The 25,172-nt window shown below is 47.6% G+C and overlaps 11 protein-coding genes across 11 annotated transcripts; 6 read left to right on the top strand and 5 right to left on the bottom strand.

Moving 5' to 3' along the window:
• Positions 1-117: 117 nt before the first annotated feature.
• Positions 118-2,684, top strand: N7455_012054 (uncharacterized protein; the record flags this gene model as incomplete). Its single annotated transcript, XM_040960860.2, has 5 exons — positions 118-226; positions 280-686; positions 739-850; positions 917-1,593; positions 1,649-2,684. The coding sequence occupies exons 2-5, from the start codon at positions 295-297 to the stop codon at positions 2,682-2,684; spliced, it is 2,217 nt and encodes a 738-aa protein (XP_040808735.2). The 5' UTR covers positions 118-226; positions 280-294.
• Positions 2,685-3,309: 625 nt separating this feature from the next.
• N7455_012053 (uncharacterized protein) lies at positions 3,310-3,632 on the top strand (the record flags this gene model as incomplete). The annotated part of the gene is made up of 3 exons (XM_065606806.1): positions 3,310-3,327; positions 3,376-3,491; positions 3,554-3,632. The coding sequence occupies 3 exons, from the start codon at positions 3,310-3,312 to the stop codon at positions 3,630-3,632; spliced, it is 213 nt and encodes a 70-aa protein (XP_065459972.1).
• Positions 3,633-4,674: 1,042 nt separating this feature from the next.
• On the bottom strand, positions 4,675-7,018 carry N7455_012052 (uncharacterized protein; the record flags this gene model as incomplete). The annotated part of the gene is made up of 3 exons (XM_040960865.2): positions 6,853-7,018; positions 6,434-6,786; positions 4,675-6,369 (listed from the first exon to the last, which is right to left on the bottom strand). Exons 1-3 carry the CDS (start codon positions 6,935-6,937, stop codon positions 4,675-4,677), a joined length of 2,133 nt encoding a protein of 710 aa, XP_040808709.2. The 5' UTR covers positions 6,938-7,018.
• Positions 7,019-7,197: 179 nt separating this feature from the next.
• N7455_012051 (Alpha/beta hydrolase fold-3) lies at positions 7,198-8,370 on the bottom strand (the record flags this gene model as incomplete). The annotated part of the gene is made up of 5 exons (XM_065606805.1): positions 7,198-7,352; positions 7,392-7,519; positions 7,823-7,979; positions 8,022-8,134; positions 8,213-8,370. The coding sequence occupies 5 exons, from the start codon at positions 8,368-8,370 to the stop codon at positions 7,198-7,200; spliced, it is 711 nt and encodes a 236-aa protein (XP_065459971.1).
• A 1,036-nt stretch (positions 8,371-9,406) lies between these two features.
• N7455_012050 (uncharacterized protein) lies at positions 9,407-10,279 on the bottom strand (the record flags this gene model as incomplete). The annotated part of the gene is made up of 1 exon (XM_040960832.2): positions 9,407-10,279. The coding sequence occupies one exon, from the start codon at positions 10,277-10,279 to the stop codon at positions 9,407-9,409; it is 873 nt and encodes a 290-aa protein (XP_040808707.2).
• A 1,754-nt stretch (positions 10,280-12,033) lies between these two features.
• Positions 12,034-14,138, top strand: N7455_012049 (alkaline phosphatase; the record flags this gene model as incomplete). The annotated part of the gene is made up of 3 exons (XM_040960856.2): positions 12,034-12,146; positions 12,200-12,420; positions 12,475-14,138. 3 exons carry the CDS (start codon positions 12,034-12,036, stop codon positions 14,136-14,138), a joined length of 1,998 nt encoding a protein of 665 aa, XP_040808689.2.
• Positions 14,139-14,472: 334 nt separating this feature from the next.
• N7455_012048 (uncharacterized protein) lies at positions 14,473-16,229 on the bottom strand (the record flags this gene model as incomplete). The annotated part of the gene is made up of 8 exons (XM_040960872.2): positions 14,473-14,559; positions 14,610-14,725; positions 14,784-14,811; positions 14,862-15,065; positions 15,121-15,811; positions 15,864-15,936; positions 15,996-16,009; positions 16,075-16,229. 8 exons carry the CDS (start codon positions 16,227-16,229, stop codon positions 14,473-14,475), a joined length of 1,368 nt encoding a protein of 455 aa, XP_040808726.1.
• Positions 16,230-16,517: 288 nt separating this feature from the next.
• N7455_012047 (uncharacterized protein) lies at positions 16,518-16,763 on the top strand (the record flags this gene model as incomplete). The annotated part of the gene is made up of 1 exon (XM_065606804.1): positions 16,518-16,763. One exon carries the CDS (start codon positions 16,518-16,520, stop codon positions 16,761-16,763), a length of 246 nt encoding a protein of 81 aa, XP_065459970.1.
• Positions 16,764-20,473: 3,710 nt separating this feature from the next.
• On the bottom strand, positions 20,474-20,894 carry N7455_012046 (uncharacterized protein; the record flags this gene model as incomplete). The annotated part of the gene is made up of 3 exons (XM_040960851.2): positions 20,474-20,686; positions 20,744-20,801; positions 20,854-20,894. 3 exons carry the CDS (start codon positions 20,892-20,894, stop codon positions 20,474-20,476), a joined length of 312 nt encoding a protein of 103 aa, XP_040808711.2.
• Positions 20,895-22,059: 1,165 nt separating this feature from the next.
• Positions 22,060-22,794, top strand: N7455_012045 (uncharacterized protein; the record flags this gene model as incomplete). The annotated part of the gene is made up of 1 exon (XM_040960836.2): positions 22,060-22,794. The coding sequence occupies one exon, from the start codon at positions 22,060-22,062 to the stop codon at positions 22,792-22,794; it is 735 nt and encodes a 244-aa protein (XP_040808716.2).
• A 1,451-nt stretch (positions 22,795-24,245) lies between these two features.
• On the top strand, positions 24,246-25,110 carry N7455_012044 (uncharacterized protein; the record flags this gene model as incomplete). The annotated part of the gene is made up of 3 exons (XM_065606803.1): positions 24,246-24,327; positions 24,384-24,402; positions 24,453-25,110. 3 exons carry the CDS (start codon positions 24,246-24,248, stop codon positions 25,108-25,110), a joined length of 759 nt encoding a protein of 252 aa, XP_065459969.1.
• Between the last annotated feature and the right edge of the window lie 62 nt (positions 25,111-25,172).

The raw sequence follows: 25,172 nt of genomic DNA, 5'->3' as shown, positions 1-25,172 counted from the left end.
ACTTCGACACAATCTTTACTAAATCCAGACAACAGTGGGCCGCTATGATCTCGGTACACTAACCAATAGTACCGAATGGTATTCAGTCGGCAGCGTTAGCCTACCAATCACAGGTGCCATTTCCTTTGCCAAAACAGTCTTGTTACAAGCTATACTCCGGCCATCGATAATCCCACCATCGGCAGGGATATTCTTCCCGATTACTTTCTTCCAAGCGTGTTGGTTTGTGTGTTTCACATTTCCTACCCTCGCTTATAACCCATCACTGACAATGAATAGCGGGGCCAGGTCGCAATGAGCCGAAGGCCATCTCTTGGTCACTCTTCGCAGTCTGAACCCCTTCCATCTGTCCAAAATGATAAGGATCCTTCTCCCTACGACACAGCCGAGCTTGAGAATAGAGAGGCCTCGCCTTTGACCCCGCTCGAGTCGACATCGACAGTCTTCGGTGCATACCATCCCTGGAGCACGCCTCGAGTTTCCGGGGAACAGCCAATGAATGCCAAAGTGGCCATTCCCCGACTCGACCTTCCACTTGCAAGCAATAACGGTCGAGTTAGTCGAGCATGTCACAATTGTCGCAAACAGAAGAACAAGTGTTCTGGTCATCGCCCTTCTTGCCTCCGGTGTCAGGAGTCCAACGTTCTTTGCGTCTACGTCGACGGAAAGCGAGAGAGAAACGCTAGGTCTGAGGTTCTCCTAGATGTGGTCGCCCAAAATATTTACCCCAGAACTTAGACAACTTACAGTAATAACGACCCAACTCCAACACTACGAAGCTCTCGTGCGCGAGATCTATCCCAAATTCGACACCGAGCTGGCCAAAGTCGTTGATCAAGCTCTCGGAAAAGTGAGTGAAGACCCCATGGTCCGGCCAACCGAGATTAGACCCCTTGATAAAACTAACAAACTACAGATATCTAGCCTTTCCATGTCATCGCCGACCGTCGCCAAAACACCAGATGAGGCAGACTCGTCAATCCGAACGCCTTGCTACGTCGATCACACCGTGGAGGACTTTAATGGAGACATTTCACTGCAAGCCATTGGATTTGTAGGAGAACATTCGGCAACGGCATGGTTATACAAGCTTAAGTGCTTGATTGGTCAGACAAGTTCCAATTTGGACGGTCAATTCGAGGAATCATCCCGTCCATCGATTTCTTCCTGTGCATTCTTTATGAATGACACCGCAATCCCGCCAATAAACGATCTAGATGTCTTCGCATATCCCTCACAAGCGACCGCCGATGAACTTGTGGACAGATACTTCCAAGTTGCGCACGCCTCCTTCCCCGTCGTCGGCAAAGAAATCTTTCTAAGCCAGTGTCGATCATTCTATTCGAACTCGACGACACTCCCCGGAAAAAAATGGATGGCGCTATTGAATATGGTGTTTGCGATCGCTGCAAGACATTCCGAGCTTTCCGGAGATCAATCTCAGCTAGATCACGACATTCACACGGTGTACTTTTCTCGTGCCTGGCGATTACACACCAGCGAGAGTGTGTTATTGGAGAATCCCAACCTGCAGCAGACACAGGTAGAGGGGCTAATTTCACTTTACTTGCTTTCCATCGGACAGGCCAATAGGTAGGTCGAATACTGCGACTGCGAGCCTTTACTTTAGCCACTGATTTTAGTTTAGGGCATGGAGAAAATGTGGTATTGCAATCCAGTCAGCGGTCGCGATGGGAATCCACCTTCGTAGCGAAAGCTCCAGCATCACGCACGTGTCCAAGGAAACAAGGTATCGGCTATGGTGGGCGTTGTACCTGTTGGACATCCTGCTCTGTGTCATTACTGGACGCATGCCCAGAATGCAGCAGGAACACTGCACGACCCCTTTGCCGGTGCCTTACAAGGAAGAAGATTTCAGGGATGAGCATGTAATGAGGCTTATCTTGGACATTCAATCCAGAGGCCGCCTCATGGCTTCTCTGCTCTCCTACGATCCTTCGACTGAACCGAACGACCCTTTAGCCAATTCGCCTTCTCCGCAATCCATGTCTCAATCTGCCTCCCCCAGCCAGCAGCTCCAGGCTAACGTCTCATTGTACTTACTTTATTCCATTGACCTGGCAGCTGTGATGAGGGAAACAATCGAGATTTTGTATTCCCCTGAAGCGGGACGAAGATCTCGGAGTGACACCGAACTAGCCATGGCATCGCTCAACAGCGCCGCTGACAATTGGTTTGCGCGGCTCCCTCCGACTTATCGTTTCGCAGAGGCCAGAGATGACCGAGCCTTTGTCCGTCAGCGCACGAGTTTGGCTTTCCAATATTATTCGACCAAGCTTGTCATTTCGAAACCTGCCCTTCGTTCTCATATGGCCGGTGAAGACTCTTTCGCTGGCCTTGACATCTCAATGGCAATGGTTTGCCTCAATTCAGCAGGTCAGATGCTTGATCTCTTGCCCAATGAACCAAACATCTCCTGGCTCTTGGGTTGCTCACCTTGGTGGTGTGCTCTCCATTACCTCACGCAAAGCACCATAGTGCTGGTAACGCAGTTGCTCACCCAGAATGGAGCGAGCGCCAGTGAAAGAAACGAGTCATTGGGAAGAGTCGAAAAAGCTCTGCGATGGTTGAGTGAGTGTTCCCCCAAGGATCCATCTTTCAAGCGGGCTTGGGATCACTTTGCGGAGCTCTTGTCATCCCAAGGATTGAAAGTTCCAGAATAAGATCTCTCGTCCTGCTGCCACACCCCTGGTCCTCGTGGGTCCCTTTCCCTTTATTTACTTCACATATATAACAAGAAGTATTACCCACTTCCTCTGCACCGCCCGACGTATCATCCCTCTATTTTATATATATCTATATACGACTTCAAACCCGCAAGCTAGAGTGCGACGCCTTATTGCTTAGACATTCTGCGCAATATGTCATCTTAAAGTGGATATAAACCAGCTATGTAATAAATAGGATGTCGCCAATTGATGTATTCGAGGGTACGCGTCACGGCAGTGATCCTTGGAACTCAGATAACGATCAACAAGGCAATGTCCAAATATTGTCCATTCAAATAATGGTTCGAATACCCACTTCCAAGGTGGGGAATAGGCAGTCTTAGAATATATTGGCCCAGTTCAAAAGTAAAGATGTAATGATAGTTGCCACCTATACAAAGTATGTTGTGGATGGAACACCCGGGGCTCCCATGCAATGACGTCAACGCTCTTGGCCCAAACAGGCTTACATACATAGTCTGATGTCCGACAGCATATTGATACTAAGCCTCAACTATCTCTCTCTTTCTCTCTCTTTGAAACAGAAAGTCTGTAAAGATTATTATACATGTCCGACCAAATGGCCCCGAAATACATTGTAAATTCCCATCCCCTTCTCCCCCAGTGAACCCTACTAACAAATAAGGTAACCTTCCACGACTCAGCTGCGACTGAGGAGATCAATTCCTACATGCACCAAATCCAGGTAGAAGGGGGGTTCGTCACAAACCGATTTCCGGATATGATCGCGAGAGGCTTTTCGTACGTGCCTTTTCCACCGAGACTAAGACTTAACGGGGGCTTTTTACTGATTTATGCTCTAGAGCACATATAACAGATTCAGTCCTTCATAGGCTGGAATCCGACTCTATTATTGATCGTATAACGCCCGATGCTTCTTGAGCTTGTCGTTGTTCATCCCCTCTGCGATACCTGTATAGTTTGATATTCCTTTCTTTATCACTCCTGTATATTACGCACATAATGACATGATGTATACCCAACCGTACACTGTCGTTGTACTTGCTGTATTTAGTAGGTTCAATAAACAATTCTATAAATTCAATCTAATATGAGCAACGATTGAAGTTACATAATATGGATGTCACCCCGGGGCCTGCCCAGGTGGGCATTCTATTGACCTATTAGCTAAGCTGTCCCCGATCTCCAAGGTTATCAACCTAAGCCCAGTTTGGAACAGCGTAGAATATGTTCCCCGCGGTCTAACCCAAATTGCAATTAAAACAGATTGATCTCTTTTATCATTGGTGCATAAACTATTCTACTGCGCGGATTGAAATTACCCCATTCGGATATCGGCTTGACCTGGGTAAAGCCCTAGACCCAATATAGACCTCGGGAGTACGTTGGAATAATCGACGCTAAGCAGCTATGACCAATCACAGCAAGTGAAGACAGTTCTGTCCGCAATTCAAGTTCGATCCTTGGGTCAAAATTGAACGACTCAGCCCTACTGAGCCATAATCTGGGAGGCCCGAGCAGCTGATATGGATCAATATGCCGCGTCGGGCTAGCTTGGGGTGGGGAAATTCAAGTAGGCCGCGAGTGTATTCGATAATGTCATACTATGGGCGTTCTAAATGGGGCTCTGTTGATCGGGGTCCCAGGTACAACTCGCGGGTGAGAGCTAGCTTTAAATTTCTCAGCCTTGGTCAAGAATCTCTGATAAAGGGAAAGTAAAGGATGAAAGAAAGCAATGACATTGACAAAAGGCGAATTAAAGTGGTCTGACCAAAATATCTCAAAAACAGGACTGTTCAAGGCACATCGGATTATTCTAAGAATACCTCGTATAGAAAAAAGGCAAAATGTGACATATCAAAAGACCAAAATGAAGAGGAAAAACAAAAAAACAACAAAAACAGAAAAACAGAAAAAGCAAGGTGTGCATTGAGCACAAAGCTGCTCTACTTGCACACGTCCATCATAGCATCATATCCCAATAATCCCAATTAACATCGTAATCAGCCAAAAACGGAGGTTGAAACGTGAACTCAGAATTGAGAGCCCAAAACTCGGTAGGCGGATCAAAACTCAAGCTGGTATCCGCCCATTGGGCAGTTTCCGCAATCTGCTCGTTAGCATAAACGGGGTCCGAGATCGTGCCCATCCATGAAGATGATGGGTAGTATTGCTCAAGAGTAGTGCTGGGCATAGCTGGCGGCAGCGTACTAAACGCAGCGATATTACTAGTTGAATGATTGAGGATGATACGACGTTCGAGGTATATCGTGCCGAAATAGGGAATATCCAGCTTGATGCGACTAGGCTTTCCATTCTCGTATTGGTTTCCTTCGGATTCGTCAAGTTGCGAGGGTTCGGACCCCATTCCTACCGCCTTGATAAGCTTCAAAACGTGCAACGCGCGAGTTGCAATCTTGTCATGAGAAGTGGTCTTTAGTTGCTCTAGAATAGCCACAACCCGGTCGAGAGCTAGGTAATCCTCTTTGGTGAAGTCATGTGCGCTAGATGGTCTGAGTGCATTGGTAATGATTGTCATTGCCGTAGTGAAGGCTTGGAAATCAAGAACCCTCGACTCAAAGCCGCTTTCGGCGGTGCGTCGGATGTTGACATAGCAAGCGATGATGTTGCGGCAGGCGTGGAGACAGGTTTGCCGATTATAATAATAGAACTCGTCGGTGCTTGACGTTAGGAGGAGAGGAAGGTGTAACCAGGCCATGAGCTGGTAGTACCACATCCGATAGTGAAGGTTTCGGAAACACAAGGACCGCTCGGAACACTTGCCTGGTGGAACACTTTCGGGTGACGCTAAAGCAGGGGGAATGAACGCTTGAAGTTTCTGATCGATGCTCTGTGTCATCAGCAGCATGGCCGGAGTGACCTCTGTGAAGGTCTGATTGCGCTCAATGATTGACCCGGCTATCCGAGCAAGCGGGTTCATAACGGATTCTTGGTGGGGAGGCGAAGTTTGAGAGTCGCTTGGGTTGGATTGATATTGATCTAGTGCCGTATTGGATATAGATCCATGCACTCCAAGAATCAGTGCAAAATGTCTGTCAACTATGAGGATGTGTCTCCAAATGAATGTAGCCCGATGTTGATACGCGGCGCTTTCATTGGGAGCTGGTTCAGCACGGTGGAACCCGATTAGCTGAGCGATGTTGGCAGCTCGACAATTACAGAGCCATGCACTTCGTAACCTCCCGCCGTGGCTGAGGATCAACCCTCGCAGAACCAAGCACTCAAGCCCGTCGATGCAACTGACAATAGAGTCATCAGAGCAGACGAACGTGGAAACACGGTTGACGCATTCTTCAGCTAGGAGACATGGGAGACAGGGAAGCTCAAGAGAGGGCAAATCTAAACCCGAAGGGAGTTGTTGGAGACACAGTGCAATCCACAAGACCGCCTTACCAACCGCGGTTGGGTGGCTATGTGCAAGCTCTTGCACCGAGGACGAAAGCAATGTTTTATCGTAGTCGTCGAATACCTGCACGCGCATGATCCACCAGATACTGCTAGCCTCTGATATAATTTTCAAAGTCTTCTCCGAAGGTATCAAGGCTAAAAGTTCGCGACGCAGTCTCCCCCAGTCGCGGTTGATCGTGGTATATGATGTGAAATCGGACGCAACGGTGTCTGATCGTTGGAAACCTAGCTAATCACTAGTCAGCGCGAGCTAACGGGAACTGCACATCCTTGATCCAAGGTATCACACGAACCACTTGGTTGTCAAAACGAGACAGGAGTGGAGTATTGTCTGCAGATGGTGTCGCGGTCGCTGGAGCCACGATCGGGGGACTCGATTGACTCGATTCGGGACTGGTTTCCACCGAATCTAGGAGTGATTTCGAATCCCGCTGTTGACTGCCCCCACCGCCGACTCGTACCAGAAGCGTTTCCAACAGGTTCTCCACCCGAGCCATCCGCTCGTTCAGATATGTGCGGTCCGACTCGCGGGGATTCTCAGGCTCCGGCAATTCTTGGCTGCGACATGGAAGCCCCCGGGCGAGACATTCTTTGCAACTTTGGTCGCTATCAGAGGCAAAATTGCAGCGGACTTTGCGATGTTTGCCTATTTGTGTAGAAAATGTTGTTAGGGATAAATCAGCCGCTTAGATGCAGGGGCTCTTGTACATACATTGCCAGCAACTGCGGGTCCCCTTTCGGATCTTCTTCCGAGGCTGATCCCCGGCCCGCGACTGTGGATCGTGGGTCGATTGCATCTCGGATGGGGTGGGAATGTCTCACTGCTCAGATAAAACTCGAGTGGTAATAATTCAGAATTCAAATTTATCCCACTTAAGTTGTGCAATCAAGGGTTGAGGGGAAGCCGGGGGGAAAGCCGCGGCGCCCAAGTGGCAACCCGTCAAACAAAGCCCCCCAAGCCTGATCGAGTCAACGCCGTCTGACCGCTTATCTACAACTATAAGAATAATAAATGCAATGTATCTCACTGTCTTCATCGTCGTTCCCTTTTCGCAATTCACTCCGAAAAGGTCTGGTTCAACCATAATGTCATCGCCTTGAACTGTAATCCAGGGGGTAACTTCAAAGCGAAGTCCGTGATTGGTTCAACGTGGAATTCTCGTGGCACAATGCTAATGCTCACGTCGGGAAGTTCAACCTGATGATGACAAACTGTTAGATAACAAGTAAATCTTGTGAAGATCACCTCACCTTCATCTTCTCGGCCATCTCCTGAATCGGATCCAACAGGACTTCGTCTCCTCCCGCGCCAACAAAGATTCTTGAAACGGGAAGGTCCCTCCCCACCAGCCCGCTGGGGCTTTCGCGGGGCAGTTGTACTAATCTTCCACAGTTTGACCCAGAAATATCCGTGCCCAGCTATTCAAAGTCTGAGCCGAAACAATGTCTCTATCCGCATTTCCGCTGGAGCTCGCGTGATTGATTCCGAAGTCAACCCAGGGGAACAACAACATCGTCCCTCTGAGGGGTTCATCGACCGAAAATCTTACCACGATCCCTTGAGGATGTGGGTGAGCGAGATGTGATAGTAGCGCAAGTGCAAGATGGGCGCCTGCCGAGTCCCCTTGAAGAACAATATCTGACGGTCGTTTTCCCAGTGTCTCGATGACATACCGTAGGACTATAACAGCCTGTTGCAACTGACGAGGCCATCGGGCTTGGGGGGCAAGGAATAGGCAAGGAACAGCGCACCGATACCATTTCCATGCTGTTTTATGTCTGCGGAGAGAGCTTCGAGATGGGTAAAGTGACTTGGTAGCGCGGGGAGGCAGTAGGCGCCTCCGGGAAATTAGATAGCCAAATTTTCAGCAGCAGGGTTACCCAGCCAGAACGCCGTTGTACCTTCAGCGAGAACAAGTATGTTGGGTGAGGCTTTTTGCTGGCTCATGTAGGCTTTATAACTTTTCTCAGCAGAAGCGGGGGTAAGAACAAGTCTGCGAGGTGTTGTTAGGATTATTCCTTTGTTAGATCAAGGGCTTTGGATTTATTTGAGTGTTCAGATCTAAACTCACTGAATCTGCTCCATTGATGCATATCGAAAGAGGGCGCGGGTAAAAGACAGTGCAATGTGCTTGTGAGCTGTACCGCCCCCTTTTGACCGCGGAATGGAGCAATGCTGGCAGTACATATTGCAATGACAACTAGATACGTAAGTTGCATGAGATGTCATGTTTGTCAAACCCAGGGATCCCTCATTGGCTGCTTACAGGATTTGACCACTGCAATCCCCAACCCCAACGCTAAGGGAGCCATGGGGCGCGGTGATACATGTATAGTTTCAAAATTGATCGGAAAATATCGGGCACAAATATCGCGACCTGAGAATCCGGACTTTCAGATTTCAGAAAGAAAAAAGACGTTCTGTTGTGTTGGGTTTCGGTGCAGGGAGCTTTGAGTATAGTGTGGCAGATCCGCCGACTCGGCGGAAGGAAGCCTCACCCTGCGCCAATCGGCCAATTTTTGTTCTCTCAGGTTCAGGGTGCACAAAATCAAAGGGGAATCAGAAGTAAATGAGATAGCGACCTCGGAAGAGTTCCAAGGTTATCTTGACTTGATAAATTGATCGGGAGTTCATAGAAAGGGAAGTTGAGATCTGAAAGTGGAAGGAGACAGTCCCAGGGCTGTCTTGAGGCCTGTGTGAACAGATAGCCCCCAGGTCCAATTAAATTATCTTTTCCAGGTGGTATGTGAGTTTGAGATCAGCATTCACTGGCGTTTTGATGCTTTGGCCATTTTTTGAAATTCAATATGTGTCTGTTAAGTCTTATAAAACAACCATCCATCCTAACTAGGGCTGCAAGAGTATGGATATGTGGGAAAATCAACATATAGGATCATTTTGACCCTACATTACAGACTTACCTTCCATATCCTTGATCAATTATAGTTATTTTCAATATTGCGAGTAGGAATAAAACTAGTAGATATTCGCAGATAGGAAAGGAGTACATAACTTGCAGGCACTGCAGCCATTCTAATGGGGTCTACAGGGTACATACTTAATTTGAAGAGAGCAGAAGAAGCAGAACTAGCATGTAAGCAGATGACTGTAATGCAAAATGGAGGCAAATGTATAAGAATTTCACGTTAGAACAGAATAAAAGCACTAGATGCATATTGTGACATGGCGAACAAAGACAGACAAGAGTAAAATACAAATAGCAAGAACAGTGATATACAGTTTGACCCAATCACAAACTCCCAACTCATGGGGACAATTGATTCCGAATTTTCTTTCCTTTAGTCTTTTTATCCCAGATCACTCTACGCTTCCTCGATTCGATGTTTCCGAGGCGGCGCGATGTCGACCTTGTACTACGAGCTGAAGGACTTTGAGTCGGGTGGTAAGTCGGAACTATATGTTGAATCTCCTCAATGGCAAACTGTAACTGCAATGCTTCAAACGAATCATAGATTCTGACGCGTGAAATTCGGCGAGTTCCACGTTTAAAGGCCCCCAAAACCAAATGTGCCACGGTCTGTCCAAGTTTGGTCCCCAGCAGTGCCTCAAATTCCGGGGTTCCAGATACCCAATCACGTATCTGCTCATCCGGCCAAGCGAGGCCATTATATTCGGTATAAAGCTCGTCCCTGACAAACAAACGGGTATCCTTATTGCAAACATCGAGCAGATAGACATACTTCAAGGTATCAATCGGGAAGTGATTCTCGTAAATGGCCTGGCAGACTTCCGACATGTATACACCCTTTGTTCTCTTTATTTCTTCAACAATTAATACCCCAGGCGCAATTAGCCCTTCCCAGGTACTGATCTCCACCTGGTGTTGAGGGTTTAGTGGAGTATCAGATTCAGCTATGTGGATCTTTTCCCACGCCCCACCGGTGGGTCCCATTATTTCGAGGTCTCCAAATTCGTGTTCAATCTGGAGTGGAAGATAAGCAGGCGTGTCCGTGTCTATTTCAAGTTGCTTGAACTTCTCGAGGTCTTTGAATTTCAGCTTAGAAGGTAGAATTGGACATAGTAAAACAGACGGGTCGGTTTCTGGGCATTCGATCCATTGCTGTAGTAATCGGCCAAGGGCTTGTCGCCTACCGTATTTGAGGGTGGGAGGTAGCATTGGAGAGAAGTTAGAAACTTCAAATTGGCATTGGTATGAAGTTTGCTGTAAAAAAGGCGATATCAATCCAAGGCCGTGAAGGGACATTGTAGGTTTCTCTGTGTCAAATTTCGTTGATCAAGGCAAAGTTGATGGATATTAGGGACTTATAGATGTTACGCTTCGTACTAATCTTTGGCCTTTCCACTGAGCGCCTTTAATAGACAATGGACAAAGGGATGGACTCGAAAGAATCGTCGAAACCAAAGGGCTAAATTTAAACCATGCAGTGTTTAAAGAGATATACTATTTGTTTGATTGGACTCGAGTGTGATCATACCTAAATAGTAACATATGCCTTCAAAGACTGCTATCATGGACACTCCATTGTCTTTGACATTTCGTGAGCCATGTGCATGGGAATCCGTGGTTGCTGTCATCGACAATAAAGAGAGTCGAAATGGTAAGCAATGTCAGGGTCCTAAAATAAAATATGAGAACAATGAAGGTTAAGGCTGACGACGGGTCAAAGCCACATTATTAGCTACTAGAATGAGAATAGATTCTCGTGAACACACAATTACGATATGTTAAGATTGCCCCAGTACAACACTCATCAATGTCGATATTTCCAGAACATCCTTAGATGCTAGCAGCTGAAGAGTTTATGGTTAGCGTGATAACCCTTGAAAAATGCGTTTCTTTGTCCAATACTGGTGGTCGGTCATCTCCAGAGCCTGATAATATTACTCGATTCTTTGTCTGTTTGTCATTGCTTTCGACTAATATACTACAGTTTATATTTATTCCAAAGCATCATGGCTAATATTATAGAAGAACAAGATCCCAACAAAAAAGGTACTTCTGCGCAGATGTTGTGGAGCTGAGCGCCATTTTCAGCCATTTCAGCCTCCCCTGCTGATGCTGTATAATAACGTTCTGCCACTCACAGCAACTTCCATGCCGCCCGATATATCTATGAATAATATCTTGATGACCCCAGGGGCCATTACTTAGCCTGAGGCTGAGCCTATCTGGGTCCCAGCCACACTACATAATGTCGGCCACCGGGGTTGGAGAATTGGACGATCTAGTAGAGCCAATGATACGATAGCCCTGAATCATTGGCGACTTATAGGCGCAACATACGATATCATATGTTGTTTTAGTTATTTTAGTTGATACATCGTTTATTTCTTTTGTCTCACGTTGGACATTTCAACCGAACGCTTACAGCTACCTGTTCTCGACATCGGAATACCGCCGGAGGTATAGAACTGGCTAGCGCCTTGTTATACCTCTGCGGTTCCTTCGTACCATGATAGGCAGCTATGGGGAAGCATTCACGTGTCTACATAAACAGCCTCGAGCAGAACGAACGTCATTCCACCCCATCTCTCATCCATCCCACGTGCAATGGCCCGCCAAGCCAAGTTGGCTTGGCGGATGACTGGGGTTGGCTGGACTGGCTTGGCATTCCGTTCCCTTGACTTGGCAAGGAGGTTCAAGCTTCCCAGGTAAACTCGAGGATTACGCACGTGCAAATCTTCCTTGTTTCTTATTCGTTCCCATAAAGAACAGTTACTGTGTAGCGATATCATTGTCTCTAGGCACTAGGATATTTCGGAGATTTGTGCCTCGATATCACTATAGGTTATCTTGGCGGGGGACTCTTGGCAGGCTGCTCGCTTGCAATTAGCTCCAAAGCTCCTTGTACTTAACGGAGGTCCTTTCGCTCTAAGTGCAACTCGGTTCATCACAATCGGCTTATCAAGATGCGCGCCTCTTCAATTTCCGCGCTGGCATGTTTTGTCGCGTTCACGGCTGCCCAGACCTTCCAGCGCCTGGGTGGTTGTCCCGACTTGGGATGTATCTTCCCGCCGGATCAGTATGTAATGTTTCAATTGCGCCTAATTTCAAGCTTCTAATAACTCTTTGCAGGGTTGACTTCCTAGCGGGTCAGTACTTCGACATTCGTCTCGAAGTACACTCCCCTGTCAATGGTTCTGAAGCTCGTGTCGGAGAGCCAGACGAAAACTTTACCTTCACCATCGCCAAGAAGGGCAATGGAAAGGGCAAGGACAGTGCTCCTGTTACTGCAACGGAATACTTCAAGATTGATGAACCCGAGCTAGAGAGGTGGGACTTCACATGGTTTGAAGGTAACAGCTTCCTATCATTCACTTCTTAGGGAGCACAAAAGCTAAAAGAAACAGATCGCTTCGCCGAGGACGCAGAAAAACCTTCCCTCGTCAATGTGACTTCAAAGATCTACAGGAGAATCGCCCTTTATGAGCCCGGCGAATACGAGGCTACTCTGACCTATTACGGGGAACAGAAGACAGTCGCTAACTGGCTTGTTCGTGATCTCCCTACCAAGCGGCGAGCGAAGAATGTCGTCATGTTCGTTGGAGACGGCATGACAACCAACATGATCACTGCAGCACGTCTTATTGCCCACCGCAGCATCAACGGCAAATACCTGACGAAGATGGCATTGGACAAGTTCCCTGTGCTGGGACACCAGATGACACACTCCATGGACTCGTTCATTACCGATTCGGCCAACTCCGCCACGGCTCTTTACACTGGCCACAAGACTACCGTCAATGCTCTGGGTGTCTATGTAGACTCCTCCAGCGACGCCTTTGATGATCCGAAATTCGAGACAATCGCAGAAATATTCCGCCGTCAGCACCCGAAGTCCGGTGTTGGCATTGTGTCAACTGCGTTTTTGGCAGATGCTACTCCTGCTGGATTGGCTGCTCACACTAGCGACCGTGGCGAATATGCCCATGTCATCGGCGCATTCTACGAAGGTCTGAAGGACTACGAGTGGACAAACTGGGATGGCCCCGATGTGCTCCTCGGTGCTGGTGCAGAGGACTTCCTCGAGAGCGAAGAAACCCGTGATTACTACAAACTCTTCGCCGAGAAGGGTTACAACGTTGCCTGGAACAACACCGCTCTGAACAACGCGCCAACTGACGAGAAGCTGCTCGGTGTTTTCCAGAAATCCAACCTCGCTACTTGGCTTGATCGCAACGTCTACCAGTCCAACCTTTACAACCAGAGCAACTACCCCGATGGTTCAGACCGCGACGCAGACGATCTGCCCGGACTCAAGGACATGACTCTCAAGGCGATTGACGTGCTCGACAAGCGCCACCGCAAGGATGGCTGGTTCCTTATGTCCGAGGCCGCCAGCATCGACAAGCAGATGCACACTCTGGATTACGACCGTGCCCTGGGCGAGCTGCTCGAACTCGACGATACCGTGCGCGCAACAATCGAGAAACTCGAGAAATTGGGCCAGCTTGAAGACACCCTCATTGTTGTCACAGCCGACCACGGCCACGGCTTCGATGTCACCGGCTCGGTCGACACCGAGTACATGGAAGCTCAGGAAGACGACCGCAGCAAGCGCAATGCGGTCGGATATTACGAAAACTCCGGCTTGTCGCAGTACACCGTCGCTGGATCTAACGCTTTGCGGTACTCCGAAGGTGTCCACTTCCCTGCTCAATGGGACCCGAGATACACCCTGCACTCCGGTGTTGGTGCCTTCCCTGACCACCGGGAGGATTACCGGGTTCACAGCGAGGGTCCCCGCGAACCTGCTGTGAAGGACGAGAAGAAGGGATACGTTGCTAACTACAAGGATGCGGTTAGTGGTTTCATGGTCGATGGAACCCTCCCCCTTGATGCGGCGCAGGGTGTCCACTCGTTGACCGATGTGCCTGTCTTTGCGCGCGGCCCGTGTCAGGAGCTGTTTGGAGGTGTGTATAGCTCGATTGACATCTTCTTCAACATGGCGGAATGTCTTGGATTGTCAGAGACGAAGCGAAATGGCAAGCCTCCCCATGGTGGAAAAGCATGATTAGTATAATTGGGTACCATTTTGGTGATGGCATCATTTTTTTAAGTAATTTTGAGCCGAATAATTAGAGAGACTTTGCTCAATTTGTATAAGAGAAGAAGAATATGAAATTATGTCGAGAATTCAGATTTCCAATTTTAAGTAATAAACATCCTTTAAAATATCAAGCAACACCTGCAGCATGCGAGGTATACGTGTACAATTGAACAGCAGTCTATATACAATGGCCCAGCCAATTCATGCCATATATCAGTCCATATTTACCAAAGCAAATCTATAAAGCAACCGTTTCCAACACTGGAGACATTTTAAATGTTCGCCATAATAATCGGGTTTAGGTGGCGTTGTTGGCACAGGTCCAGCTAGCCTTGGACGAGCTCTCATTGATGGCCACTCCCGAGACGTAGAGTCCCAATCCACACTAGTCTTGTCAGCCAGGAATTCCGAATTATGCAGAGGGGCAAAACATACAATAGCACAAGCAATTCCAAGAATGATCACGTTGATAATAGTTAGGGTGGTCTTTTTGATTGACGAGAACCAGTTTCCCTTGTTCATCATGAGCCAGAAAATGGCAGGGAGGCCGTCTGTTCTCAGTCAGTAATCCATTTTCCATCAAGATCTTAGGTTCAAAATTCGACTTACAGCTAAACCAGCTTCCAAATAGTGCACTCTGCAGAACAAGTTAGTAGACGCACGGTGATAAATGCTTAGAGAACATACAATCAAACTCAGCAACTCGTTGAACACCGGAATGGACTCGGCGATGATCCACGCAACAGTCCAGGTACTCAGGCCGATCGCAACCCATGTTCCCGTAGCCAGGAGAGTCTTCTGGTGCATGTGGTGCGAGCGCTCGCCGCGGAAGATTCGAACATAGATATACTTGCAAGCAACGTGACCGAAAACAACACCAGCAACAATGACCTATTAAAGATTAGAACAGACTCACAAATCAACCGCAAGGAGACAAGTAACATACCGTTGGGATGGCGAGGCCGTAGGCAATCTTCTTCATCATAGGTCCAGCTGACGAGAGAGCGGGAGATGCGACATCCGGGCCCGCATAGCAGTAGATGACCATGGCGGTCACAACGTACATAGTAGTATCGACAATCTGGAGCATAGCGAGGGCCTTGGGGAAATCGCGGGGATCTTGCATCTCCGACATGATACCGAAGAAAGAGACGTGGGCAATGAAGGCGAAGACGATGTTGGTGACGGCCAAGAAACCTTCCTGGAAGGTCGGGGTAGCGACGATATCGTTCTGAACATCAGCGGGCGCCTGGACACCGATGGAAACCATGGTGACGATGGTGGCGACCAGGATACTGATGGCGGAGATGATGGACATCCAGAAGACTTTCTCTGCCGTGCGTGGGAGGGCCGCAACACAGCTGACGATCAAGCCGACAACTCCGAAGACAATGGTGCAGGTACCGTGGTTCGTGATAGTGTTGAACAGGACCGAGAAGGTGAGAATGTGACTGGCCATCAAGAAGATGATGAACAGCAGCTGGCCGACGAAGAAAATCTCGCGTCCGATGGGGCCTAGAAGAAGCTCACCAGCATCGCCCATGCTGTGGACCTGGGGGTAACGCCGCTTGAACTGGCCCATGGTGTATCCAGTGTACCACGAGATGCCGGACAAGAACATAATAATGAGGAATGCCCTGGGAGATGGTCAGTTTTGTTCCTGCATCATGGAGGCAGACGTTTCCTTACGGGACAATTCCAAGGGTTGCTACTGCGGACGGAAGAGATAGGATACCAAGCGAGATGTTTTCAGCGACCATCACTAGATGAACAGTATTAGAAAGGGGATGCTATTGACTGGGGTTAATGATGGGGTCTCACGCGTTCCAGCTTGCCTGTATAAAAGTCAGAACTTTGCTTTTTGGTGCAACAAACACAGTAAATAGAGTGAGATACTGACCACCATGGCATGATACGATACTTCACTTCCCCAGATTCTTCGTTTCCAAAGGGATCGTCTGTAGGCTCTACCGGATAGGCCTTCTTCTCCATGTCGGTTGACTCATTGTATACTTCGTAGTCCTGAATAGGACGAGGTGCTTCAGGGACGCTCATATTGTTGAATAGTATATGATATGGAAAAGCGAAGAAAAGAAACCGTCCAGGGCGAGAGAAAAAGGCAGCGAAAATCGCTTGTGGAGGCCCAAAAATGAACGGTTGGCCAAGAGCTTTTGCTTGGCGTCCGAAATTATAAAGGTTAATAAAATCTTCTATTACCAGATATGTGCTGGTTGAGAGATGCTCGTGACTGCGGGGAGGGCAATTGTTGCCGAATGACGAACTCGCTCAAACACACACTGGGGGTGTCCGGGGTAAAATGCCAATGAGGTTGCAACTTTGAAGATGGCGTTGAAAAATGCGTTCATGGGTTTGGCTAGCGACACCGTGGGATGCTTACCTAAGCGTATCTTCACCGGTGCGCCTTCCACGTTTGTGGGGTATTCGGCGTCTGGCGAGCCAACCCCGTACACGGTATGCACCCAGGCCAATACATGTTACCGGCCCGGCGTACCCGGCCCGGCGTTGAACAGCCCCCCGGATGCGCCCCCAATATCTCTCTTCAGCGATAACGTTTTTAGAAACTTTTAGTCAAGGTTTTATGTATTGTCCTTAGATTGGGTTTACCCCAAATTTCAACCCCAGATCATACAATTTGCCTCTAAAAGAACCAGTTGTCACGAGAAGCTCGAAAAATTAAAGTAATGGTGCATAAACTAAAGTCCGACTGTGGCGCTTTTAACTTTATTACGAGAGAAGCACTAGAATTTTCTGGAAGCAAGATTCTCACCTATCAGGTCTCAGAGCCCGATCTCGGGAGAGTCAGCCATGGCAGGGGTTGTTGGCCAAAACCCCGGGTCTTGGCGGGTTGGGTTCCTATTCCTGTTTCAAGGGAATCGGGGTCACTCCAGGATTGAATCCCGCATGGAGCCGATCCATTTTCTTAGTTGGGATGCGGGGTGTGGGAATTCCTTTTGGTGTCCAGAGCATACCTCTGCGCTCTTTTCATTAAATCCTTATTCAAAGACCAGCAGACAGTTTGGTGCAGAATTTCTTAATACAAGTACCTTTTGTGTGGTACTACCATACAAAAGGTACTTATGATTAAAATTTCTTCGTAATATTTCTCCACCGCACTATTGTATAGATAAAAAATGAGCGTAATTTCAGAACATATTCAATATATGGTATCATGATTAGAGTACAAGAGATTACTCTAAAGAGAAAGGTGACAGTCGAGGGAACATCAATAGTGTGCACTTTTTTCATCTTCTAGTAGGAAAACACGTTTTGTCTTCTTTTTGGAACTCACAAAGTAGACCCGATTCTTAACATCAACTTATCTTTTGAATATCCTATCTCATAGTTAAGAGATATGAGTTATGAGAAATTTTGATTATAAGTACCTTTTTTATTGTGGTACCATACAAAGGGTACTTACATCAGTAAATTTGCATTGAGCTACTAACGGGTACATTGTCTCCCGTGCGGCCCAACCCGTTATTGGGCTAAGTACCTAGAAACGGTCTAGTAGAGAAGCATAACAAGAAATTGGAGTATTTCAATGTCACCTCGGGCATCCTCGGAAGGGATCATTGTTATATGCGAATAACATTAAATTCTGAATTGACTCTTGTTCAATAGATATCCGAGACATTTGTGCACAAAATTTCAATGTTTGCTCAAATTATGCCGGTTATCCGGCTTACATGAACCCGGCTAGGAATATGCCATTGCCCCTTTATGCACTACTGAGCTAGGCTAGTGAGGAGCCACCGTTTTTGCTACGCAGACGCGTTTGCTTGGTGTGCCATGCTTCCGAATTGCCCGAGGCATGAGTGCGATGCAATGTTGCGTAGCACTTGATAGTACCTAGTATGTTTTGACGCTGATATTGTAGAATTCACTAGCTGTAATAAGTAAGCCTTAACTTGTTAGGTCCCAGAAAAGATGGGAGTCGACAAGTTGAAAGGCCAGGGAGCGACGGGGTTCTCGTACGCTACTCGATAATCGCTAATTAATTACCTTCCCCATCTTCCCCATAATGGGGCACAAATATCAATTTCAAAATGTGGACTTCTTATGCTATGTAAAACAGTCTCGTAATGCTTCGTGAATCAATGTAGCGATATTACACGTAAAAAGAAAGAGAAAAAAAAAACCAGCAGCGACATCGCTGGAACGATACCGTGACCTCCGAGGTATTTTGTTTCAGTCGCAAAAATGAGCTGGAGTCCGCCGACGTACTATCCGCCGACTCGAGCTAATTACCTATTATGGTCCAATGCGAATGATAAGGGACAGTTTATGAGGTGTCACAAGTATTATAAGATCATCTTGCAACTGTAGAGGGGCGGGTCGCGTGACAATGTCGATGTCTACACTTGCATTTTTAACGCATTTTTCATGTCAGTTCCATTCGAAAGTGTTCCTAAATCGTTATTGGTCTCGTGCTTCGAATAAATATGCATCGCGGAGAGGACTGGCTTGTAATGGATGATAGCTGGAGAAGTACGTATGTATATGGAATTGTGACGGACCTTAGCTTATATATATTTTCGTCGGGTGGCCAGACTCCTCATGGGTCAACACATTCAGATAGATCCCACTTACCTTATTTATCTGTGTGACCCCATTAATAGCGAATACATATATACATTCCTCTCTATTGAGAACATTCTCTGAGTAGCATGCTCCAGAATGTTGCACACATCGGCCATACACTAACATTCAATTCCGGATCTGATTCGGATCAAGATGTTATCTCCACGTGGGAACGGTAAGCAACCTTGGAATACAGCAAAACCATGATGGTACAGTATGAATTGGGATAGAAAAATCTAGAAATATACAGAATAATCAACCCCCCGGCCTCATATTCAATGATGTCACTATACTATTCTCGAATCATGAAATTGCCCACCACCAACGTAGCTATCATCGGGGGAAGTCTTTTCGGCCTCTTCCTAACCCTAGCCCTACAAAAAGGCTTCATAACATGCACTATCTATGACATCCGCCCTTGCCCCAAATGCATCGGCGAGCTATCGTAATCTCCCCAAATGCATCGGTCATCCTCGACAAGCTAGACGTTTTCGCCCGCATCCAACCCGAAAGCTACGAGCCCTATGACCTTAACTCCCGTACAGCGGACCGAATACGATGTCGGAAACCGCTCGGGCTATGGCTACTCCGGAGTGCGTGTCTACCACCACGTCGTGATTAGGGAGCTGTCGTCTAGTGGCGCAAGCGCACATTCCCGTTCTCTATAGTAAACAGTGGGTCCAAACCTCTCCCGGGTCGCACATGGGCTTTTGCCAACGGCGGAACATGGGGGGGGGGGCAGGGGGGGGGGGGGGGCAACCTACCCACACAGCGCATATACTATGTATCCACTCTCGTGTTCGCACTCGTGTTCGCAAGGTACTTTACCAAGACATCGTGCTGCAATCCTCCAACGCCGTGGCGTAACAACAGATATACCCACCACCCAAATCTCCCTGGAAACCACGGCGGAGCAGTACAGCCTCCCTGTGATCACAATGAACCAAACCCACGGGGCCTTTATGATGGTTGGTGGTAGCTTGGCAGGGAGGTCGACAGAAAAGGATTTATCGGATCTTGGAGCTCAGTAGGCACTTTGACAAACGGTAAATGCTGGGCATGGGAGAAGAGGGAGAGAATAATGGATTTGACTTGAAGTGGCTGTATCTAGTGAAGATCGAGTGATTGAGCTGGACAAACTGTCAATTGTCAGTTTCGCTTTATTCAAAAGTAATGGAACCATCTCATTTACCTGTTATATTACTTTCTTCAAGATTGGTAGCCTTGGACTAACTACAGCACTGTGTTGAGAAAGGGAACTCTAAAGTTGTTGCCTAGATGGCTCAACTTAGCGTAGGAATCCTTCAAAAAGCCGAGACAGCCATTTTTCAATAGTTTTAACATGTGGTGGAAGCAATTTACTCCTATGTGAAACTTCGTATCGTGATAATTTGCATAACTATACATGCGACCGTCAATCGAGTTTACTCGTACTAAGTCAATTCTTCATCACATGTCCAGAGAGTCCGAGCCGAAGGCAGCTATCTATTCGGCTTAGAACTAGATTATCATGAGCTACATTACGAGTGTCTAAAAAGAAAAAAGATGTAAAGCAGTTCTAACTGGGTCCCAGACGGTGTAGAAATATAGCATGGGCCCAAAAGCGCAGCACCAGCTTCATAAATTCACCTCGCATCGGTTAAGTACAAAGTACATCAAGATATCTTTGTCAATCCTGGCTGCTATTCTCAGACTTCTCACCAAGCAACACTGTCTCCTGCACCGTTTTGGGTGCAGTAATAGTTTAGCTCATCACCTCCGATGTGCTTTCCCTGAGACTCGCAATAGTATAGCAAGTCCTTCTCGTTCAGAAGTGTACAATCGGGGCATGTATCCCATTGCTTGCTACCAGTGTTTCGGTTCTTATAGGCAGTGCATGCCTTTTCAGTCGCAGCTTTGTTGTATACCTCCTATAATGCAGTTAGAATTGCATTCCATAGGGGTATAAATTTCCATCTTGTACTTACCACTCCTTTGGCAGGGATATCGATGCAAACACCTTGAGTGTGCAGGTCGGCGAAAGCACTGCGAAGAATCAGTGTCTGTATCAATGATGTCAATCTGGAGAAGGTCTTACCCAACAGCAAGAGCTGCGATAATAAGTGAAATGGACTTCATCTTGATGGCAATGGTATGGGAGGTAATTATCAGGCTGGATTTGGAGGATTGGGTGGCAGACGTAGATTTAAATGATGCTCGAAATGCCAGAGAAGCGGTACGTTAAAAGGTACTTAGATAGTCCTTCTAAATCCTTCTAAATTGAGTTTACCCGTCTCTCCGCACGTCAGGTCATACAGATCCCCATTGTCGAAATGAGACAATATAAGACATAATTTCCGAGCAATCCCCATCGGAACGATGATCTTTGATCTGCATTTCCCTATTTGACTCCCTGGCACTTTATAATCGCTCCTGTCATTCTGCAAGGTCCCTTAATGCGCAATATGTCTCACAACCAAAACCTACGTGGGTACTATAGAGCTGATTAGGAAGAATTTAGAGTTTAGCTAGCCGTTTAGGTTCTAGGCCACCAGCACGTGGGAACTGTATCTGTCAGGGTTCGCGCTCCGGATCTACAAGATGATTGACGGGTTCAGCTCTTCATTTCAAGTGGCTATCTAGTCGTAAAATGAATTTTAATCCTCATGGTTGATATTACCTTCGTCAACACATTCAAAAATTCCAATACCAAATAGTGTTTCTACGATCTCGCACGGAATCTTCTGGTTGAACTGGATTTGGCCCCCACGGCGTCTCACAGCCCCTTATCAGGATCGGCAAATTTGCCCCACGGCCGTTACACGCCCCAGGTCTCAATTGCCCCGTGGCTTTCTTCAGGACCAATGCATTTGACCAGTAGGATCACTAGTACACAGCCCATGATCTACATACATCATCCTCCGGAGCTCCTGCGGGAACTCAAATTGATTAGCCTGTCGCAATCTCTCCCCATCGTGGCTTGATATCACCAGCATCGGTACATCCCCGGCTATTCCTCGGAAGTATACAGCTGAAACAAGGTGGATTCTGGCGTGACTATGCTGAGATTCTATGGTGATGGTATGTTGTAGATCTGCTGCGGTAATATGGCTCCGTAGGATGGTCTCGTCTAGTTTGACAAAATATACCATCCTTCCGGGGCTGCTGGAAAAGCCGTTGCCTTCCCCGAGAGACTCTAAATAGCGTGTCCTTTCCGTCGCTGAATTTGCGATATCACTTCCCTCAAGACCCATTCTCGGTCAATACCCCCGGACTTTTACCAAACTCCTCCTTGTCGGACATCATGAAGATCGACTTCGTCTTCCTTGCTTCTCTCTGTGCCAACAGTGCATTCGTTTCTGCCCTGCCGGCCGATACAGCCGACACGGCTGTTCTTCTTCTGGAAGATGGCACCACACAGACTATCAACAAGAGAGACCTAGCTGCCCATCTACCTGGAGTCTCTCTGTCTCCACCTACCGATTCTCCCCCGAAGTTCATTGAGACTGGATCCAATGATTCCGCCCCCTCGAGACGTCTGGCTAAGCGCGACGGCGCCCAATTCATCATCCCTCTCCCCGACCAGAAATTCCTCGGCTGGGACCTCTCGATGTCTAGCATCGTGCACGCCAACGAAGCCGATGCTACCGCTGCTATGGCATCAGGTCAAATGATCGCAAACAGCATCACCGTTGGTGCCTCGTATACCGCCACCGTCGAAGGATTCCTTAGTGTCGGTACCACCGTCAGCTACCAGTACACCGAAACTGCTACTCTCACCGGCACGGTCACGATGACAATCCCCAAGAACAAGTGGGGTGCGATTGTTAGCAACCCTTTGACCAACCGCAGAAGCGGATACGTCTTCAGCGGACAGCCCGGAAGTGGACAATATGAACACTTCCAGGCTGATTCTTTCACCCAGGATACTTACAAGTACGGAGCCAACTCCTTGTCCTGGGTCAAGGGTGTTGTTACCACCTGTTTGGGAGACTCATACCCTCTGAAGCGCTGCGTCGGAGAGGGTAGCTTGGAATAAGTCTTCAACCTTTGTGACTTTGTCGGCATTTTCAGGGTTTGAGTCATGGATATTGCCCACGATTTCACTTCACAATATGCCTGTTTGGGCGCAATAAGATGCTCTGGCGGTAGAGGTCTTGATTTCCTGTTATTTTTTATGTTGTATATAGCAGCTGTCTATTTCCAACTGAAGTACTAGTTCCAGCGCAATAAATATCCAGTTCGTGTTAAATATAGTATTGAAACTATGAGAGACTATTTGTCGGATTTCGAACCTAATGTGACTGGAGGTCCCAACAAAACCCCTCCCCCTAGTTTATTTCTCTCTCTCTTTGCATCTAAAATATGAAGACCTGTGGGATTGCCGTCGAAAATGAGCGCTTTCGACACCAAAAACGGGCGCCTTTCCATTCGTAACGTTGGACGTCAAGCTGTTGTTTGATTGCCCACAGCCCTGGAACACCACTATTTTGCACCCGCCTAACATCGTTAGTCGTCCTCCAGCCCTGCCCAGGTGCCCTGGTGATGTTGCGCTCAACTCAAACACTTGTTCCCCCCATTTCCATTAGCTACCAAAATGGGCTTCTGAGGCGAGATTTTGAAGAAAGACCCTTTGGCTTCTAGGCGCAAGTGCCTTTCAAACGATCAGTTTGTTAATGGTGTTGAGATCACCTGATCCTGTTTGACAGAACTGGCAGCTACAAATAGCTTCCCCTCCCTCTTCTTCTTCTTTTCCCCTTACATATAGTGCAGTTAGCTTCAATACAGTCAAATTGCCTGCTCTATCCCCTATGACAGAAATAAGACGTGTACGACAATGTATGCAAAATTGACATGTAAAATTCTCTAACTAACTAAATTGACAAAGTCCGTTGTTTTTCCAATCTGTACGGACATCGATGATTAAGCAATGTATGTATTTTTGTATGGTACCGTTATCATGACGGTCCATTGATTTTCCGGTTTGTATTGACCTGGTAATTTCTACCATGCATCATGCATGGTACTCGACACCCTATTATCTCAAGAAATGAGAGGGAGAGTCGGACCGGGAAGACTTTAATCCGACAATGAAGTCCATTCTCCGCCCCCACACCCGCCCCACCGCTCTTTCGCACGGTCCTCGCGCCGTCATCTAGGAACTGCGCGGGGGAGGCTCTTGTCTCCATCCAAGTACCTCACCCCACTCGGAAAAACCATTTGAGCAGTAAATCATATGAGGCTGCTGACTGTTCAATGCCCGGTATTCCATCAAGTCGCGGCTGTGAGGCGTGTCGTCAACAAAAAAAAAGAAGTGTGATGAATCAACCCCCAAATGTTCGCGGTGCACTCGCCTACAGATTCCATGTGTCGGTAATGGAGCCCGACGCTTCAAGTTCCAATAGCTGAAATTCACCCCCTCAAAACCGAAACAGCGTCCTACTGAGAGGTCAGCCATTATTGTGGCGCCCCCTACAGCCTATAAGGCCGATGGCAGCCAGCCACGAGTCACAAACACTAAAGTTAAACGAGCCTACCATACCAAAGGTAGAACTGAGTGCAATACCTGCAGGTATGTCCCTTCAGGCAGTGCTTAGTGTCCAGCTCTAACTAAGCCACTATCAATAGGACTCAGAATTGCGACGAGGTGAGATTGGAATGCAAGCAGTGTGTTTCTGCTGGCCGTAAGTGTGATAGCTATGCTACTGCACCTGTCTTTGGGCCCCACAAGCCACAGAACCTCCTGGTCCGGGCCCTTCAGATTGTGGCCAATCCCATCTCGCCTCTCCCTAGCACGAACCCCAAGGAACTACGCAGCTTCCGTTTCTTCGTCGATGTGACAGCGCCCTCTCTAGGAGGTGTCTTTGATTCTACATTTTGGAAGACAGAAATTCCTAGAGCTTGCCACCTCGACAGTGCGATCTGGCATGCCATTATTAGCCTCGCGTCAGCTCATGAATCTTCTATATCCACTGTACCTGTTGGCACGTCTACAACGCCTGACAATTTGCATACCCTCCTGCACTATAACCTAGCCGTCAAGGACCTGCTGAAATCGTACTCACCCGAGGGCTGGTGGCTGGTTCTTACCCTTTGCATTCTTTTCACATCCATTTGCTGCTTGGAGAACAAGTACCCTGAGGCACAGATGCATTTCAAGTCTGGGTATCAGATGATCTGCGAGATTGACAAGCCTGACCATTGCCCAAATGGATCTCTGTTGAACAAAGGAGCTCCAAAATGGAACCGGCTGCCAGGCCGAGTACCCATACCAATATCTGTTGCCTCGCTTCGATCCATGCTCGAAGCCTTCGAACTGCAAGATCGAAAGCTCGACGCTGCCAAAGATCAATAGCCTACTACGCCACTTACAAATTTGGTTGGCTTCGATCTCTACCTAGGTAGAGATTTCATGTT

This window comes from Penicillium solitum, assembly GCF_028829755.1.
Source record: "Penicillium solitum strain IBT 25940 chromosome Unknown utg000009l_segment0_segment0, whole genome shotgun sequence".
Classification (NCBI taxonomy): Eukaryota; Fungi; Ascomycota; class Eurotiomycetes; order Eurotiales; family Aspergillaceae; genus Penicillium; species Penicillium solitum.
The sequence above is the reverse complement of the archived record's forward strand: the minus strand, read 5'-3'. Positions and strand labels throughout refer to the sequence as shown.